The sequence below is a fragment of the Macrotis lagotis genome, chromosome 8 (assembly GCF_037893015.1).
Source record: "Macrotis lagotis isolate mMagLag1 chromosome 8, bilby.v1.9.chrom.fasta, whole genome shotgun sequence".
Taxonomy (NCBI): domain Eukaryota; kingdom Metazoa; phylum Chordata; class Mammalia; order Peramelemorphia; family Peramelidae; genus Macrotis; species Macrotis lagotis.
In genome coordinates, this window is record NC_133665.1 from 22,234,323 (window position 1) to 22,253,472 (window position 19,150).

Genomic DNA, 19,150 nt, shown 5'->3' on the forward strand with positions numbered 1-19,150 from the left:
ACAAGGATCAACACATTTTCACTAACTGATATTCTTCTCTAACACCCAAAATATCAGGAGGTTCACATTTCCCTAGTTTGTAACCATTGTAATTACCATTCCCTTTTTTTAAATCCCTTGATGCCCCAGAAATATGATTGTGTCCTAGATTAGGTGGTAGATTTATTTTGGGGAAAATACTGATTCTACTTCCTAGAGATCCCCTCATTTCAAAACAACAGAATATTAAAAATTAGAAGCTAGGCATGGCTAGATGGCACAGAAGATACAGTGCCAAGCCTGGGGTCAGAAAAGCTCATCTCTGTGAGTTCAAATCTGGCCTGTGTGACTTTGAACAAGTCACTTAATCCCATTTGCCACAGGTTCCTTATCTATAAAGTGAGCTGGAGAAAGAAATGACAAACTGCTCCAATATCTTTGCCAAGAAAACACTGAGAATGATAAAGTTTAAGTCATTTAAGTCATGACTCTAGTTTAACTGAATAGAGGGGGAATGTGACCTAGGGTTTAGTGCTCTTCCTATTGCATAGAACTTAGCTCCTTTTTCCAGTTTCTTGAGGTTCTGAGGAGCAGAGAAAGGCTAATACTTAATTAAAGAAGACCCTCTCAGAACTTATGCATTTTAGGCTCCCATAATAGCTATAAGATCTATGGAAGGAAATAGGAACCTCCTGAGAAGACCACTGCCCAATCTTAGTGCCTTCCCACCCTCCCACCCCCAATATCAGGGTCTCTCTCATTTGTAATATACTTTGGGAACATCACCAAAGCATCTGCTTTCCTTTGCCTCCATTCCCCTGGGTCATACTATGACTGAAAGATTTCTAATCTTTTATTTTCAGCCAAAAAGAGGTAATTAAAATTTTAGGATCATAAAATCATAAAGTCCAATGCCTTTCATTTTTACAGAGGAGGAAATTGATTTCCAGAAAAAATGAAATGATTTGTCCAAAGTCACAAAGACAGATTTGAACCCCAAACTCCAGAATCCTTCACTGTTTCCTATGAGACAATGGAACTTTACAGAGTAAGAACTAGCTGAGAAATATCTAATCACTTTTATCTAAGGGATGATTGAAACTAGGTGTTAGTATATAAAAGAAGTCAGAGTAGCTGAACTGTGGGGACTATAGAGCAGCAGCATTTTTCCCCAGGAGCCCTGAGGACAACAGCTCCTCTTGAATCACATGCAGGGAAAGGAAAAAAAAGATAGAACCTTTGGGCTGGCTATTGAACTTGCTATATATGGGTGTTTTTGAATGGCCTTCTTGGAATATATGTGTGTGTTGGGGGTGGGTGGGAGGGGCCACATGTAATGAATATGAGTTCAGTCACTTTCATCAAGATTTTAGGAGCAGTGCTCGCTTCGGTAGCACATATACTAAAATTGCAATGATACAGAGAAGACTAGCATGGGCCCTGCGCAAGGATGTCACGCAAATTCGTGAAGCATTCCATATTTTTGAGGGCAAAGTAGTTATTGAAAGAGTACATCGATCCCCACCAGAAAAAGATCCTAAAAGGAAAACACCAAGGAATGTTGTGGCCAAACTCCAGAACTATCAGATAAAAGAGAAAATCCTGCAAGCAGCCAGAAAGAAACAATTTAAATATCAAGGAGCTACAGTAAGGATCACGCAGGACCTGGCTGCATCAACTTTAAGGGATCAAAGGGCCTGGAACGAGATATTTCGAAGAGCAAGGAGCTTGGAATGCAGCCAAGAATCTACTTTCCTGCAAAGCTGAGCCTTCTCTTCCAGGGAAAAAGATGGACATTTAATGAAATGGAAGAATTCCAAAAATTTCTGATGAAAAGACCAGAGCTAAACAGAAAATTTGGATATCAAACAGGAGGTTCAAGAGACACATGAAAAGGTAAGAAAAAGGGGGGGCAGTAAAAGGAAAACAATGCAATCCAGCAAGTTGAAACTGGCTATATCCCAGCATGGGGGTGGGTAGAGACTCTCATAAATCCTGAGGATCCTGAGAAATGTAACTCTAACAGAGAGAATATACCTAGCCAGAAATGCTGGGCATCCATGACCTATCCATGGGACTGATATCTAATGGGATGTAACTGGCTTTAACTCCACTGGGGAGAAAGAGTCTAATAACTCTCAGGAATTTGGACTCTATCCAACAGAATATACTGAACTAGAAAGGGACAGACACTCAGAATTTTTTATGACTTAGATAGAATGATCTAAAAAAAAATACACTACCTCCCTAAAAAGGGGGACAGGAAAGAGACGGGAGGAGGGAGGGAATTGAATGGGACAAATCTCATTACACTAAGAGGTACAAAAAACCTATGGTAATAGAGGGGAAGAAGGGAGTAGAGGGTAAACACCTGAATCCTCTTCTCATCAGACTTGGCTTAAAGTCAACCTACACATACTCAGTTAACTTATAAAACATCTAACCTTTCAAGAAGTAAAAGGGGAAAAGGGGAGGGGGGATAGAGAAAGGGAAGGGGAGTGGAGGAAATAAGGGGAAATAACAAAAGGAAGGGAAGGGAACAGGGAAAGGGGAAAGAAAGGGGAGGGAGTGATATAGGAGGGCAAACACACTGAAGGGGGTGGTATTCAAAAACAAAATACTGGGGAATATGGATAAAAGGGGGGGAAGGGGGAAAAATACAAACAGAGGGAAGATAGCACAGAGGGCAATAAAGAATTAGTAATCATAACCTTAAATGTGAATGGGATGAACTCTCCCTTAAAACGTAAGCAAATAGCAGAGTAGATTAAAAACCAGAATCCTACAATATGCTGCTTACAAGAAACTCATTTGAAGCAGAGAGATACATACAGAGTAAAGGTAAAAGGTTGGAGCAAAATATATTTTGCTTCAGCTGAAGTAAAAAAAGCAGGGGTAGCAATCCTTATCTCAGACAAAGCAGCAGCAAAAATAGATAACGTTAAAAGAGATAAGGAAGGAAACTTTATCCTCCTAAAAGGAACCATAGACAATAAAGTCATTTCAATATTGAATATATATGCACCCAGTGGGACAGCACCCAAATTCTTAGAGGAGAAGCTGAAAGAATTACAGGAAGACATAGACAGCAAAACTCTACTAGTCGGAGAACTCAACCTCCCGCTATCAGATCTAGATAAATCAAATCATAAAACAAACAAGAAAGAAATTAGGGAGGTAAATAGATTGTTAGAAAAATTAGATATGGTAGACTTATGGAGGAAACTGAATGGGGATAGGAAGGAATATACCTTTTGCTCTGCAGTACATGGAACCTATATAAAAATTGACCATGTACTAGGACATAAAAACCTAATGATCAACTGCAGAAAGGCAAAAATAGTGAATACATCTTTCTCAGATCACAATGCAATAAAAGTCATATGCAATACTGAGCCAAGGAGATATAGACCCAGAGCCAATTGGAAGCTGAATAAACTTATCTTAAAAAATGAGTGGACCAAAAAACAAATTATAGAAAGAATTAACCATTTTATCCTAGATAATGATAATAATGAAACAACATACCAAAACCTATGGGATTCATTCAAAGCAACTCTCAGGGGATATGCAACTAAAAAAATTAGAGAAAGAACAAATCAAAAATCCCCAATCAAATACCAAATTAGAAATTTTAAAAATCAAAGGAGAAATTAATAAAATTGAAAGCAAAAAAACTATTGAATTAATAAATAAAACCAAAAGTTGGTATTATGAAAAAACCAATAAAATTGATAAACCTCTGGTCAATTTGATTAAAAAAAAGAAAGAAGAAAACCAAATTGCTAGTATTATAAATGAAAAAGGTGAACTCACTACCAATGAGGAGGAAATTAAAGTAATAATTCAAAATTATTTTGCCTAACTTTATGCCAATAAATTTGATAATCTAAGTGAAATGGATGAATATTTACAAAAATATAAGTTGCCCAGGTTAAATGAAGAAGAGATTAAATACCTGAACAACCCTATCTCAGAAAAAGAAATTCAACAAGCCATTAGTGAACTCCCTAACTCCAGGGCCTGATAGATTCACAAGTGAATTCTACCAAACATTTAAGGAACAATTGGTTCCAATCCTATATAAACTCTTTGGAAAAATAGGGAAAGATGGAACTCTGCCTAACTCTTTCTATGAAACCAATATGGTACTGCTACCTAAACCAGGAAGAGTTAAAACAGAGAAAGAAAATTATAGACCTATTTCACTCATGAATATAGATGCAAAAATCCTAAATAAAATCTTAGCAAAACGACTACAACAAGTCATCACTAGGATAATACATTATAATCAAGTAGGATTTATTCCAGGAATGCAGGGTTGGTTCAATATTAGGAAAACTGTTAATATACTCAATTATATCAATAACAAACCTATCAAAAACCATATGATCATATCAATAGATGCTGAAAAAGCTTTTGACAAAATAAAGCATCCATTCCTATTAAAAACACTAGAGAGTGTAGGAATAAACGGACTGTTCCTAATAATAATGAGCAGTATCTATCTGAAACCATCAACAAGCATTATACTCAATGGGGAGAGGCTAGAGGCATTCCCAATAAGATCAGGGGTTAAACAAGGGTGCCCATTATCACCACTACTATTCAATATTGTATTAGAAATGTTAGCATCAGCAATTAGAGAAGAAAAAGAAATTAAAGGAATTAGAATTGGGAAGGAAGAGACAAAACTCTCACTATTCGCTGATGATATGATGGTCTACCTAGAGAATCCCAAGAAATCATCTAAAAAACTACTGGAAACAATTAGCAATTTTAGCAAAGTTGCAGGTTATAAAATAAACCCCCCATAAATCCTCAACTTTCCTATATATGACTAGCAAGAAACAGCAGGAAGAGCTAGAAAGAGAAATTCCATTCAAAGTAACCTCAGACAGTGTAAAATACTTGGGAGTCTATTTGCCAAGACAGACTCAGAATCTTTTTGAAAACAATTATAAAACACTTCTCACACATTAAATCAGATTTAAATAACTGGGCAAATATCAACTGCTCATGGATAGGGAGAGCTAATATAATAAAAATGACAATTCTACCAAAACTGAACTATCTGTTTAGTGCCCTACCAATCAAAATTCCAAAAAATTACTTTAATGAGCTAGAAAAAATTGTAAGTAAATTCATATGGAGAAATAAAAAAGTCAAGAATTGCCAGGAGCTTAATGAAAAAAATGCAAAAGATGGTGGCTTAGCACTACCCGATCTAAAATTATATTATAAAGCATCAGTCATCAAAACTGTTTAGTATTGGCTAAGAAATAGAGTGGTGGACCAGTGGAATAGACTAGGTGTAAAAGCAGGAGAGGATTATAGTAATCTGCTGTTTGATAAACCCAAAGAGTGTGGCCACCTGGATAAAAACTCCCTCTTTGATAAAAAACTGCTGGGATAATTGGAAGTTAGTATGGAAGAAACTTAGATTAGACCAACACCTCACACCCTTTACCAAGATAAGATCCAAATGGTTACAGGACGTAGACATAAAAAACAATACTATAAGCAAATTAGAAGATCAAGGACTAGTCTACCTGTCAGATCTATGGAAAGGGGAACAGTTTATGACTAAGGAAGAGTTGGAGAACATCACTAAAAACCAATTAGATGATTTTGATTACATTAAATTAAAAAGTTTTTGCACAGGTAAAACCAATGTAATCAAAATCAAAAGAAAAGTAGTAAATTGGGAAACAATCTTTACAACTAATGATTCTGACAAAGGACTCATTTCTAAAATATACAGAGAACTGAGTCATATTTTTAAAACAAAAAGCCATTCCCTAATTGACAAATGGTCAAAGGATATGCAAAGGCAATTTACAGATGAGGAGATCAAAGCAATCCATAGCCATATGAAAAAATGCTCTAAATCATTAATTATTAGAGAAATGCAAATTAAAGCTTCCCTGAGGTACCACCTCACACCTCTCTGGCCAGTATGACCAGGAAGGATAATGATCATTGTTGGAAGGGATGTGGGAAATCTGGGACACTATTAACACTGTTGGTGGAGCTGTGAAGTCATCCAACCCTTCTGGAGAGCTATTTGGAACTATGCCCAAAGGGCAACAAAAATGTGCATACCCTTTGACCCAGCAATACCACTACTGGGTCTATACCGTGAAGAGATGAGGAAAAAGGGTAAAAACATTACTTGTACAAAAATATTTATAGCAGCCCTGTTTGTGGTGGCAAAGAATTGGAAATCCAATAAATGTCCTTCAATTGGGGAATGGTTTAGCAAACTGTGGTGTATGTATGTCATGGAATACTATTGTTCTATTAGAAATCAGGAGGGACCGGATTTCAGGGACACCTGGAGGGATTTGCATGAACTGATACTGAGTGAGATGAGCAGAACCAGAAAAACACTGTACAACTTAACAGCAACATGGGAGTGATGTTCAACCTTGAAGGACTTGCTCATTCCATCAGCGCAACAATTGGGAACAATTTTTGGCTGTCTGCAAAGGAGAGTGCCATCTGTATCCAGATAAGGAGCTGTGGAGTTTGAACAAAGTACAAAGACTATTCCCTTTAATTCCGAAAAAAAAAACCCAGATGTCTTATGGTTTGATCTGGTTACCTCTGAGAATTCTGTTCTCTTTAAGGATATGATTTCTCTCTCATCACACCCAATTTGGATTGAGGTACAACATGGAAACAAAGTAAAGACTGACGGAGTGCTATCTGTGGGGTGGGGGTGGGTGGGAGGGAAGCAAGATTGGGGGAAAACTGTAAAACTCAAATAATATCTTTAATAAAAATTAAAAAAGAAGAAAAAGAAAAAAAAGATTTTAGGAGCAGGGGCAGCTAGGTGGCACAGTGGATAGAGCACTGGCCCTGGAGTCAGGAGGACCTGAGTTCAAATCCAACCTCAGATACTTAATAATTACATAGCTGTGTGGCCTTGGGCAAGTCACTCAACCCCACTGTCTTGCAAAAACCAAAAAAAAAAAGATTTTAGGAGCAGAAATTGCCAAAGTGTTGAGTGATGACTCTAATGTTACTTTAAATGGTAATTTAGCTAGTCAGTTAAATCTCTAACCACCTTCTCGGTCTCGTATTTTCTGTTGCCCACCAGAACAAATTCCTGAATCTGAAATAAATTTAGAAACAAATTTATTAGGTCATTTGGGAGAGAGAGCAAGCCAGAAAGAAGGGATGACTCTCTCCCCCACATTCTAGAAGGTTTCCATTTATATGAGATTTTGACAAAGGTTTCACACACACAGATCACATGAAGGGAACCCAAAACACAAGTCCTAGGTATGGGACAAGAATTCTTTGTGTTCATTCAGGACCTAAGGGAACCCCAAATCTCTTGTAGCTGTCTGCAACAATCCTAGGGAGTTACAGAGGTCAGGTGACATTCTGGGTACAAGTAACCTCTAATTACATAAAGTTAGAATTAAACAGTATAATAATTTCCCCAATATAATAGAGTATTCTTTCTATCTCATTGAATCTGCAAGGCCCTGACACCTAAGCTACCTCCTAAATGCAAATGTTATGTTTATCTTGTCAGTCTTGCCACCTTTAACATCAGAAAACTCATGTTTTAAGTTTCTTTGTGGGCTATTTTCAAATGCCTGAGTGAGAAAAGAAAGAAAAATATCAATCTTTTATGTTGTGTGAAGGGTGCAAAGGGCTTTGAAATAAAAGCCATTGACCCTAACCACAAAGGGGAAAAAAAAAGCACTACTAATCTTTCCTTAAGATAAGCAAACTACTGCCCAAAGATTAACACAAAATACAGTGGATTTGTTCTTAGGATATAATAGATTATTGATCACCCCTCAGCTTTATATTTGATCGTAATATAAAATATACATTTTAATTATCTTTATTAATTTTTTAAAATAGTATTTGAACCTGTGATTTCATCTACCTAGGAAATTCCTAGTGAGGAAACAATTAATTCAGATAGGTAATTGATTATTAATCCATCATCTTAGTGAGTTGCCTAAGACAGGGAAAATTCAAATAATTTGACCAGGGTAAATACAAACAGAAGGTACTAGGGACAGGATTTTAATCCAGGATTTTCTGATTTTAAGGCTTACTCTATGTCTATTATTCTACATTATGCTACCTCTATTTAAAAATAGTGTTAGAGGACATTTATAGTTTGTTAAACACTTTGCAAACATTTTGATCACTCCTCACAAGAATCCTGTAAAGTACCTGTTAATGCTGTCCTCTGATAAGTTTCCTAGATGGATTTTTGAAACCAAATCTCCTGATTTTAAGTGTGATGCTACTCATATTCCTCCCTTAAAACAACTTCTGTGTTTTACAGCAATAATTTGAGTTTGATTCAGTCATTTTCAGAGATCTTTTATTCAAACATTGACAGTGATTGAGTTTACCTCACCAGAATGAGATAAATTTGGGGAAAAGATGGATTTGTTTGGAAAACTGGTAAATTCTCTTTGGATACATCAAATTTAAGAAGTTTGTGGGATATCCAAGTGGAGATAGTCAACAGGCAATTGGTAAAGTGGTTCCAGAGTTCAGAAGAGAGATTAAAGATGGGAACAAAGATGTGGAAATAATGTGCAGATATACTTAATTCTAACTTTCCTAGAATAAACTGGAAGTGGGGGAGGGACAGGGGGAGTACCAATTTTAACTGCTGGAGATCAGAGTATGGTGGTTCTTCTGCTCCCTCATTTCCTTCCCTTCAGGTAATGTTGCCACTACCCTTGTAACCTGTGGATTTAGTATGTCTGGATTTAACAAATTCCCTATTACCTAAGAACTATACTCCTAACCAATCATTCCTCCAAATACACTCTTCTAAACTTTAAGGTAAAGGTTAAAGTATATCTGTTTCCCCTTTATAAAATCTACACGTGCTCATTTCCCCCCCCCCAAAAAAAAATTTCTCTTTTTCTCCTTCAATAACTAACAACTCTTGGTAGGTCAGAATCCATTCTAAAATAGCAGTTCTCCTTGTCATTTGTTCCACCTTTTAAAGAACAAGATTATCATTAGAGAATTTGCTAGATACTTTACTTTTTAGAAGAGAGGGGAGAAAAGTTCCACATGAAGTTCAAAGAAGAAAACCCTCTACCTCCATCACTTCTATATTATACATCAATTATAGGCTTCTGATCAATTTCCTGAATTCATCTTCTAGTCCAGCTTTCTGTTTTGGTAATCTATAGTAGCACCACAATATTCCTTTCATTTATTTCTTCATTGATTTTCACCCAAATTCTCTCCATCATGCTTCCTCTTTCCCATTCACAAATTTTCTAGGTTGAGTATATTCTCTATGTACATAATGTTCTCTCACACCTTTTTGTCTTCTAATTTTTTCTTTCCTCTCCCATTTCTGCATAACTGTTCTCTTGGTAGTAGTCCCCGGTGTGTTTCTGTTCTTTTAGAGATAGGAAATTAATTAGACTCATTTGCCTGGACAAGAACTAATCCCTTCCTGATAAAACTCATGGATCTTCACCAACATGATAGAGCAATCTTTGTGTGGAGATGATAAAGAATCCAGGCATCCCATAAGATTGACCAAGACAAATCCAAGAGTTTGATGAAATTGATGTATTTCAAGACTGACAGATGTTTCTCATAGGATCCTCACTTCCTTCTTCCAAAACCTGTAGACCAGCATGCCTGAAATTAAGTCTCTTCTGGTAATAGAAACCTAGAAACAGAAATTCCTCTCTCTCCAGGTGACAGTGATCAGGTGGTACCCTTGCTCTGGCTAGTTTCATGTTAGGTTAACCTTATTGAGTTAAAATACTTCAAATAAAAGCTAATGCTTTAAATATTATTGGTTTACTCTTTTGTGCAAACTTCCTTATGTCCCCAAAGCATGAGAAGCAGCTAAGATAATAATTTTCACAAGTATGCCAGCAAATATGTTGTTATTCATCCTCATAAAATATATAGACTCTTGACCAAAAGTTTATCATTCCTATTTCTTAAATAGTGGTCCAGGAAGCCAAATTATGCCCCATATACCATATTGAACATCTATTCCTTTCCTAAATATAACTTTATTTCCTGAAGCTCCTACCTTCAATGAGTAGCTGCAATGAAACCACTGTTTGTGCCCTTAAGATCTTCCTTTTCTTTAAAAAAAAATTATTTATCTTTGAATTTTACAATTTTCCCCATAATCTCACTTCCCTTCCCCCACCCCCACAGAATGCAGTCTGTTAGTCTTTACATTGTTTCCATGATATATATATATATATATATATATATATATATATATATATATATATATAGAGAGAGAGAGAGAGAGAGAGAGAGAGAGAGAGATCGATCTAAATTGAATGTGTTGAGAGAGAAATCATATCTTTGAGGGAAAAAAATAAAATATAAGATACCATTTTAAAAAATTTAAATTAAAGGTAATAGTATTTGGTCTTTGTTCAAACTCCACATTTCTTTTTCTGGATGCAAATGGTATTCCCCATTGCAGATACCCCAGAATTGTCCGCACTTATGAAATGAGCAAATCCATTAAGATTGATCATCACCCCCATGTTGCTATTATGGTATAAAATGTTCTGGTTCTGCTAATCTCGCTTCGCTCAGCATCAGTTCATGCAGATTCTTTTTTTTTTTTTTTTGAGGGTTCCACAGAGAACTTATATTGTATGACATTTTATTTGGATTCCATGCATTTATTTTCCTGTGTTGCCTCAAGGTTGAAATCCATTCTTTCTGGAAACTCCAGTTTCTCACAGACTGCCTCCTTTACAGGTAGGTATTGTGATATTTCATTAGGCTCTGTATAGAGGGCTGGTGGAACATGCATTAAATTTGCTATTTTGCTCTCTCTTGAAGTGTATGCTCTTAACATATAAGTCTTGTCAGCCTCATGGTAGAGTCTTGTGTCATTCATCCTGATGAGCACACTATCAATTCTTAAGAAAAATCTCAACAGCAGGAAAAAGCTAGAAGGCATCACTCTAATTTTCACACTTAAGCTTGAAACTCCATGATCATGAAGTTCATCTTCAAACAACAGAACTTCCTCAAAAAATTTAATCTGTTCCCTGGCTTTCAATTTCTCTGTATCTATATGATCTGTTGTAGGCACAACCTTTAATTTAAATGCTTCACCAAGCAATGTTCCCTTGTAATCTGTTGTATAGGTCCAGTCATATGGTTTAATAGTCTCTTTGGAGTGTTCACTCTCCGTTCTGCTCTCTTGCCATTCTTCAGCGCATGCAACTTTAAGCATACCCTGGTAGTTGTTTACACATTTTAAAGCATCAGTCGCATTGAACTCAATTCCAAAGCCAGAAACATGTTGGATTCCTAAAACGTTGTCTCCAAACATCATTTCAGGAAGAGATGGCATGTGCAGCTCATCAGCTAATTTCTCCACATCGGCCGACTTCATGATGTGCGTCTTGGCCGCCGTCAGTTTCCAGGGCCCGAAGGAGAAGTCCTGGCGGCTGCTCTGGAAGCCGTGGATCATCATGGCCAAGGTGGCGGCGCGGAACCAGCGCGGGTGGCGGCGGCGGCGGCGGCCTCCCTGCTCCCCCATCCCCACCTCCCCCTCCTCCCCCGAAGTTCATGCAGATTCTTTCAGGGTTCTCTGAATTCCCATCCCTCCTGGTTTCTAATTGAACAATTAGTGTTCCGTAATGTACATATACCACAATTTATTCAGCCATTTCCCCAATTGATGGACATTCACTCAATTTCCAATTCTTTGCCACCACAAACAGAGATACTACAAATATTTTTGTACAAGTGATGTTTTTACCCCTTTTCATGAAGTTCTTCCTTTTCTTGCCTAAAACTTCATCATCCCAAACTAATGAACCCAGCTAGCAAATTTTGGATTTGGCCAAGGTAGATGGATATGGCTATCCTGCTATTTAGGGAATGAATAAATCATTAAGATTAGGTACAAAAAAGCAACCAAACCCTTCAATTAATCCTTCATGAATTTGAACAAAGGGATATTTGTAGAGAGAGTATTGGATTAAAAATTAGGGAGGCAATGATGGAATTATTGCTAAACCACAACCTAGATTTATAGCCTTGGGAAAAATCTCTTTCACTTCTCTAAATTCAGAATTCTCATCTATAAAATAAGGGGACTGAACTATATATACTTTTTATATATAATATATAATATATTTATGTATTTCAAGGTTCTTTTCATCTCTAAAGTCATATGAGGAATGGGGGAATGACTTTGGTCTGAAGGACAAGTTAAAATCAAAGCTAAAAAATAATAGATTCTTTAATTTGTATGGATTTTTCTAAGAAAGATTTACAGAATCTCAGATAAGGTGATTCATTATAGGAGCTCTCTGAGATTTTTTTTCATGTTTTGGAGGGGTTTTTTTAGTATCTTGATTCTTATGTTCCATTTATATATAATCACTTCAAAAATATTTTATTTTTTCTTACTGTTTGTATATATATGTATATACATATACACACACATTTATATATGTGTGTGTGTGTGTGTGTGTGTGTGTGTGTGTGTGTGTATACTGTATTTTTAGAAAATGCAGGTAACCCAGGACGAGTTTTACTGATACTGTTCTTCTACCTGACAAGCTATTAGCTGCTACCATTGTAAAGCTCATTTGCACAGCAGGATGCAGGTACAGTTAAACAGTTATGTTTGCAGAGGTGAAGTTTCATTATCATATTAATGAAAGTAATCAGCTGCTTGCAGGCTTTAAAAAAACTTTCCTAATAGTGAAAATCTAAACACAGGCAAAATAATGGAAGGTTATTGTAGCTAAAACTTTACAAAATCATTGATCCTTTCCTGCATGTCTTCTTCACTTATCTCATGTCTAAATTACTTCAACAGCATCCTAGCCCACCCAGCTGACTCAGTCTCCCTTTTCTGCTTCATCTTGCATCCTGCTATAACTATTGAAAACTTAAAAGCTTTAATTCTGTATTTCATATTTTTAACATTCATTTTTAAATTCTGAGTTCCAAATTTATCTCTGCAACCCCTCCCCTACCCATTAAGAAGACAGACAAATGATACCTATTATACATGTGAAGCATGCAAGATATATTTCTGTATTAGACATATTATGAGGGAAAAGCAACAAAAATAAAGTGAAAAAAATATGCTTCACTTTGTACTCAGAGTTCATCAGTTCTCTCTGGAGATGGATAACATTTTTCAATAGGAACTCTTAGAAATGTTGTGCAACATTGTATTTTTCAGAATAGTTGTTTCCCACAGTTGATTATCATTACAATATTGCTGTTATTTTGTTCAGTGTTCTGGTTCTGCTCTCTTCACTTTGTATTGGTTCAGCAAAGGTTTTCCTAGAATTTTCTGAAACTATTCTCTTTGTCATTTCTTGTAGCACTACTTCAGCCATTCCAGAATTTTCGATTCTTTTCCACTACTAAAGGAGCTACTATAAACAATTTTGAACAAATATATAGGTCTATTTCCTTTTATTTCTTTGAGAATCAAACCTAGTAGTAGCAGGATTGCAGAATCACAGTTTTATAGCCCTTATGGTATAATCAGCTCCACCAACAATACACCAATATACCCATTTTTCTACACCCCCTTCATCAACTGTCAGTTTCCTTTTCTGTCATGCTAGCCTATCTGACAGGTATGAGGTGGTCCCTCATAAAGGTATTGTGGCTATGTGAGTATAGATATTCAATTGAGAAGGCAAACAAAATGAGACTAGTTATACATGTGAAGTCAAGAAAAATATATTGCTGAATTAGACATATTGAGGGAAAAACCCAGCAAAAATAAAAGTGAAACGCAGGCAGCTAGGTGGCACAATGGATAGAGCACTGGCCTTGCAGTCAGGTGTACCTGAGTTCAAATCTGGCCTCAGACACTTAATAATTACCTAGCTGTGTGGCCTTGGGCAAGCCACTTAATCCCATTGCCTTGCAAAAAACCTAAAAATAAAAAAATAAAGTGAAAAATATGCTCCACTTTTGCACTCAGAATTCATCAAAATATATTTGGAGCATTGTTTGACTCCAGGATTTAACAATTGATTTCATGTGTAGAGTGAGAAATCAAGCTATCACTTAGGTTATGAACCTGGGAACTGAAAGAATAGTGTTACCTTTAATAGAAAGAGGGAAGTTTTGAAGAGGCTAGAGTTTGAAAGAAACAGTAATACTTCAAATTTAGTTTTGTTGAATTCTAAGTTCAGGCATGTTAAGTCTGTAATACCTCTGAGAGATTCAATTTGAGATGTTCTATAGGCAATTGATGATATAGGATTAAAGTTCAAGGAAAGAGACTGGGGCTATCAGGGGTTCTTAATCTGGGGTTCAAGAACTTAAAAAAATTATTACATTTTAATAAAATTGGTTTTCTTTGTAATCTTAAATATTTTATTTATGAATGTAAGATATTTTGGGAAAGATTCCATATGCTTCATTGTCCAATCAGAAGCATACAAAAAGTTAAGAAGTCCCTGCTTTAAAGGAAGAATGCTGAAGAAATATTCTGGTATTCACGCAATGTATGATATGACAGAGAATTATTACAGGAATAGGAATGTTAGTTGTCGATAGAAGTCTCTTATAGGAAACTCTTCATATTAAGCAGAGGTTGAATTAAGAGAGTTAGGGAATAGCTTGAGATATCCATCAATCTATAACCCATCAATTCTGCAAATCACTGTCAGTATCATAATTGAAGATATCTCCTTGTCTGGAAAGAGGAATGGTTAAAGAAGAACCACATTAGTGTTTAGTTGCAAATCGTAATCATTCAATGAGCATCTATTAAGTTGAGATAGCTAGGTGGTACAGTGAATAGAGTACCAGATTTGGAGTCAGGAAAATTTGAATTCAAATCTGGACCTGGGAAAATCACTTAATCCTGTTTGGAACAGTGGATAGAGTTCAGGATCTAGAATCTGAAGAACTTGACTTCAAATCTGGCCTCAGCCACTTACGGGCTGTGTGACCCTGGGCAAGGCTCTTTACCACAGTTTACCTTAATTTCCTAGTATGTAAAATGGGATAATAATAATAATAATTAATAATAATAACAATAACATCTGCCCCCTAGGTTTGTTGTGATCAAGAGAAATATTTGTAAAACATATAACACATATATGTTTGGTAAGCCCATTTACAGCTTTCTTGGCAAAGATACTGGAGATTTCCTTCTTTATCTCATTTTCCGATAAGGAAACTGAGACAAACAGGGTTAAGTGATTTGCCCTGCGAAGTGTCTGAGGTCAGATCTGAACTGAAGAAGATGCATCTTACTGATTCTAGGCCTTGTTCTCTATTTACTGAGCCACCTAGCTGTTCAGGTTCTACCTAAATGTTAGCTATTATTAGATCTTATTATCATAGAGATAGAATTCATTTACTCTGGTAGGTTTCAAGACTTGATTTGCTGTCATTTTAATGTGATATCTTTGCACATGTACATCATGGTCCATTATGTTAAAATATAGTGACAACCATCATCAGTAGCATCTGTGTGGGAAAATAACATTGTAAAGGTCAATTCAGCTCAAAAATGTTTTTTTCTCTTTATGTGCATTTATACAACACCTGTCTTCCAGTCAACATTCCTGATTCCTTACTGTGGTTTAGATAGGTAAAGGAATAGAAGTAAGAAAAAAATTAGAAAGAAAAAAAAGCTTGTACTTTTAAAAGCATTTTTATTTTTTGTATTGTTTCTAACAGTTTAAATTCAATTTGACACCATTTGCTTAATATGTGACATACTTATGTGGCTTGATGAATTTCATTTCTATGTGTTATTTCAAGTGATCATTTACTTAGGCAATATAGGGATAATAATGTAATTATTGAAACAGAGTATGTCTCTGAAAGCATGGAAAAGGAAACCTTTCAAACTGTGTTAGCTTTAATAATATTAATAGGGAATGTTGACAGGAGTTGTATACCACTTGGATTGGGTACAGTTTGAGCTGCAGTAAAGCTTAGGAAACTGCCTCCTGGGCCAGCTCTGCAAGCAACCCCAGGAAAGGGTTTAATTTATCTGTGGACAAAACTTCATATAATTTCCTGGTGAATGTGGACTCCTTACAGAAATGAAACATAACTATAAATGGAGTATTATCCTTTTGAAAGGGTTCCTAACTGTTTTCTGTGTCGTGCACCCCTTTGACAATCTGATGAAGCCTAGGGACCCTACCTTAGAATAAATTGCATGAAATAAAATATAGGATCACACTTTTGTAACCTGTTAAATGAAAATATACTTATGAAAAAATTTTCTAAAAGTTTACAGATTCAGGTTAAGAATCCCTGCTTAGGTGTAGAAAGGAAGGAATTTGAAAGAAAAAAGAAAGAAGGAAGGAAGAAAAGAAAGAAGAGAGGAAGAGGAGAGAAGAAAGATGAAAAGAGAGAAAGGAAGGAGAGAAAGAAGAGAGGAGGAGAAGAAAAAAAGATAAAGGAAGAATACAAATGGAAGACAAAATGAAAGAGAAAGAGAAGGATAAGAGAGAGGGAAGAATGGAAAACTAGAGGAAGGAAGAGAGGAAGAGTGAAGGAGCAAGGAAGGGGAAGAGGAAGAAAAGAAAGGAAGGAAGAAAAGGAAGCAAGAAAAAAGAAAGAAATAGAAGGAATGGAGGAAGGGAGAGAAGAAAAGAGAAAAGATGACAGACAGAAAAGGGGAGAAAGGAAGGAGGAGGAGAAGAAAGAAAAAAGAAAATGAGAAAGGGAAAAGGAATGTGAGGGGAGCAGAAATAGGAGGGAGGGAAAAAAGAGGAAGAAAGAAGGGAACCTGACTAATATAGAAATATATTTTGTATGTAGTCATATGCATATTGAACATGATATTTCTTGCCTTTTTAATGGGGTGGGGAAATATATAATGAGGGAGAGAATTTGGAATTGAAAACAAAATAAAATAGAAAGATACATATTTTTACACACACACACACACACACACACACACACACACACAAACATACACACAACCAGGAAAAGTTCAATTGGAATGGAACTGAAAGATAAGGTTTACAGAATGGAATGTGAAGTGAAAAAAAAAGAACATCAACAAACTTAAAAAAACATAAAAGGTAAGGAGGAGAGAAAAAAAGGAGATGGGTCAAGGCAGAGAGATGGGGAAGAAAGAAAAGGTAAGGAGGGAGACTGAGTGGAAGAGAGAGAGAGAGAAATCAAGATAGAGAAACAGAGATGGAGTCATACAGCGAACACAATCTGAATTCATGTTATGAAGACTGTACATTTTCAATCAGATTTTTTTGGAAAACAAGTGATCAAGTACATAATCAGTATTAGGAATTATGCCAGACCCTACAAGATCTAGGTAGTTCTGATGTCACTCTGATGAATATTATCAAAACATGAAAAGGGTTTCTTGGGATTACTATGAAATTCCTTCTCCTGATTCATTGCCTTATAATGTTGGTAGATAACAACTGAGCTACAGTAGATGGTTCCTTTTCTTTCCCTTTTCATCAGCCCAATATCTCTAGAAAACCAGAGAAAATTATCCCCCCTCTTTCATCTTCCACAGCTGGATCCTCTCCTGTAGAGCATTATAACTTCAGATATAGGAAACATTTTTTTAATTAATTCTATTTTTGTTTTATTTTTAGTCTTGAATTATTTCTCTCTTGCTCTCTGTATCTCTCTCACTCTGTCTCTGTCTCTCTCTATATCTCTGTCTCTCTCTGTCTCTGTCTATCTCTCTGTCTCTATATCTCTGTCTCTCTCTGTGTGTTTGTGTCTGTGTCTGTATCTCTATTTCTGTCTTCTGTCTCTTTGTCTCTCTCTCTCCCCTTTCCCCATCCATTGAGACTTAATAAGAGCAAAACTGAATAATATGTATAGTTACATATAATAGATTTCTACATTAGCTATGTGTAAATTAAAAGGAACAAAGAAGAGAAAATGAGAGACAGAGAGTGGAAAAAAGAAAAAGAAAGAAAGAAAGAAAGAAAGAAAGAAAGAAAGAAAGAAAGAAAGAAAGAAAGAAAGGAAGGAAGGAAGGAAGGAAGGAAGGAAGGAAGGAAGGAAGGAAGGAAGGAAGGAAGGAAGGAAGGAAGGAAGAAAGAAAGAGGAAAGAGAGAGAGAGAGAGAAATAAATGAAAATATGCTTCAATCTACTCTCTGAGTCAATCTACTCTCTGAGTCCATCACCTCTTTAGAGATAGATAACTTGTTTCATCAAGAATCATCATAAAATGTTGTTAGTCATGGCCAGAGGAAACAATGCTACATATATTATATGTGAATTCTTAGATGATAAAAGGCATGTCATTTATTACTTCACAAATATAAGTCATATCCCTTTGCCTTCATAACATTTAATACAAATTAGTTAAGATGATGTGAAATTTTTCTTGGTACACAAAGGAAATTGGATGATATTACAGTCACTGTGGAAAGTACTCTTTTGAATATACTTAACTCACTAAATTCTGAATGACATGTGATAAATTTTTCATTTTGTTTTGTTTTGTTTTTTAAATCATCCCTCAAACCAAAGAGAGTAAAGAGCAGAGCCAAGGGAAGGGATAACATTTTTGGACATAACTGTTTTGCTCTGAATTTCAAATACATTTCCCTTTCTTAAATATGGAATTGTGTGCTCTTATTTAGTCAGCCGGTCATGCCCATCATAAACTTAGATCGAATTTGCCATATACCATGAAGATTTCATGAATTTCCTTCACTGACTGTTTGTTAGCTAAGGGTTTGAAACAACTCATTTGCATTTTTATCTAATATACAGAGGTCCTGCTGGGACCACTTAAGTAAACTAAGAACTCATCATCAAGTAGTGACTGAGAATTTATTGAATACTTACTGGGTAGACAATATTTCAAAAAGATGTCAGTTTCATCAAAAATGCTTTTAGACTTGAAATATATTATAGGAACCAATAAATGCTGATCTGAGAAGACAGAGAATTTACTGAGAATAAATGGAGGTTTGAGAAATTTTGAAGTCATATTTAGGAAATTAAGTCTATTTCAAGAAAAATATTACATATATTTTACATGTTTACATGAAAAACATTATATACTTATTACATGTTTGAAATCTCTATATAAATGTGAACCTATATTATTTCACAATTAATAATCAGATTCTAACACATTTCATCTCTGTAACTATGGAAAGTCACTTAATTGCTCTAAGCCTTGCTTTTCTCATCTGTAAAGTA

General features: G+C 35.7%; 1 protein-coding gene and 1 non-coding gene across 2 annotated transcripts; one reads left to right on the top strand and one right to left on the bottom strand.

Annotated features, from left to right (window-relative positions):
- Nucleotides 1–1,357: 1,357 nt before the first annotated feature.
- Nucleotides 1,358–1,464, top strand: LOC141496749 (U6 spliceosomal RNA). The gene has a single exon (XR_012471146.1). It is a non-coding gene; the product is annotated as a U6 spliceosomal RNA (small nuclear RNA).
- A 9,145-nt stretch (nucleotides 1,465–10,609) lies between these two features.
- Nucleotides 10,610–11,464, bottom strand: LOC141494724 (TIP41-like protein). Its single transcript, XM_074195937.1, has one exon. It carries the CDS (start codon nucleotides 11,462–11,464, stop codon nucleotides 10,640–10,642), a length of 825 nt encoding a protein of 274 aa, XP_074052038.1. The 3' UTR covers nucleotides 10,610–10,639.
- Between the last annotated feature and the right edge of the window lie 7,686 nt (nucleotides 11,465–19,150).

Bases quoted from the DNA above. Each gene is read 5' to 3' on its own strand.
- LOC141494724 (XM_074195937.1), bottom strand. From the start codon at position 11,464: ATGATGATCCACGGCTTCCAGAGCAGCCGCCAGGACTTCTCCTTCGGG.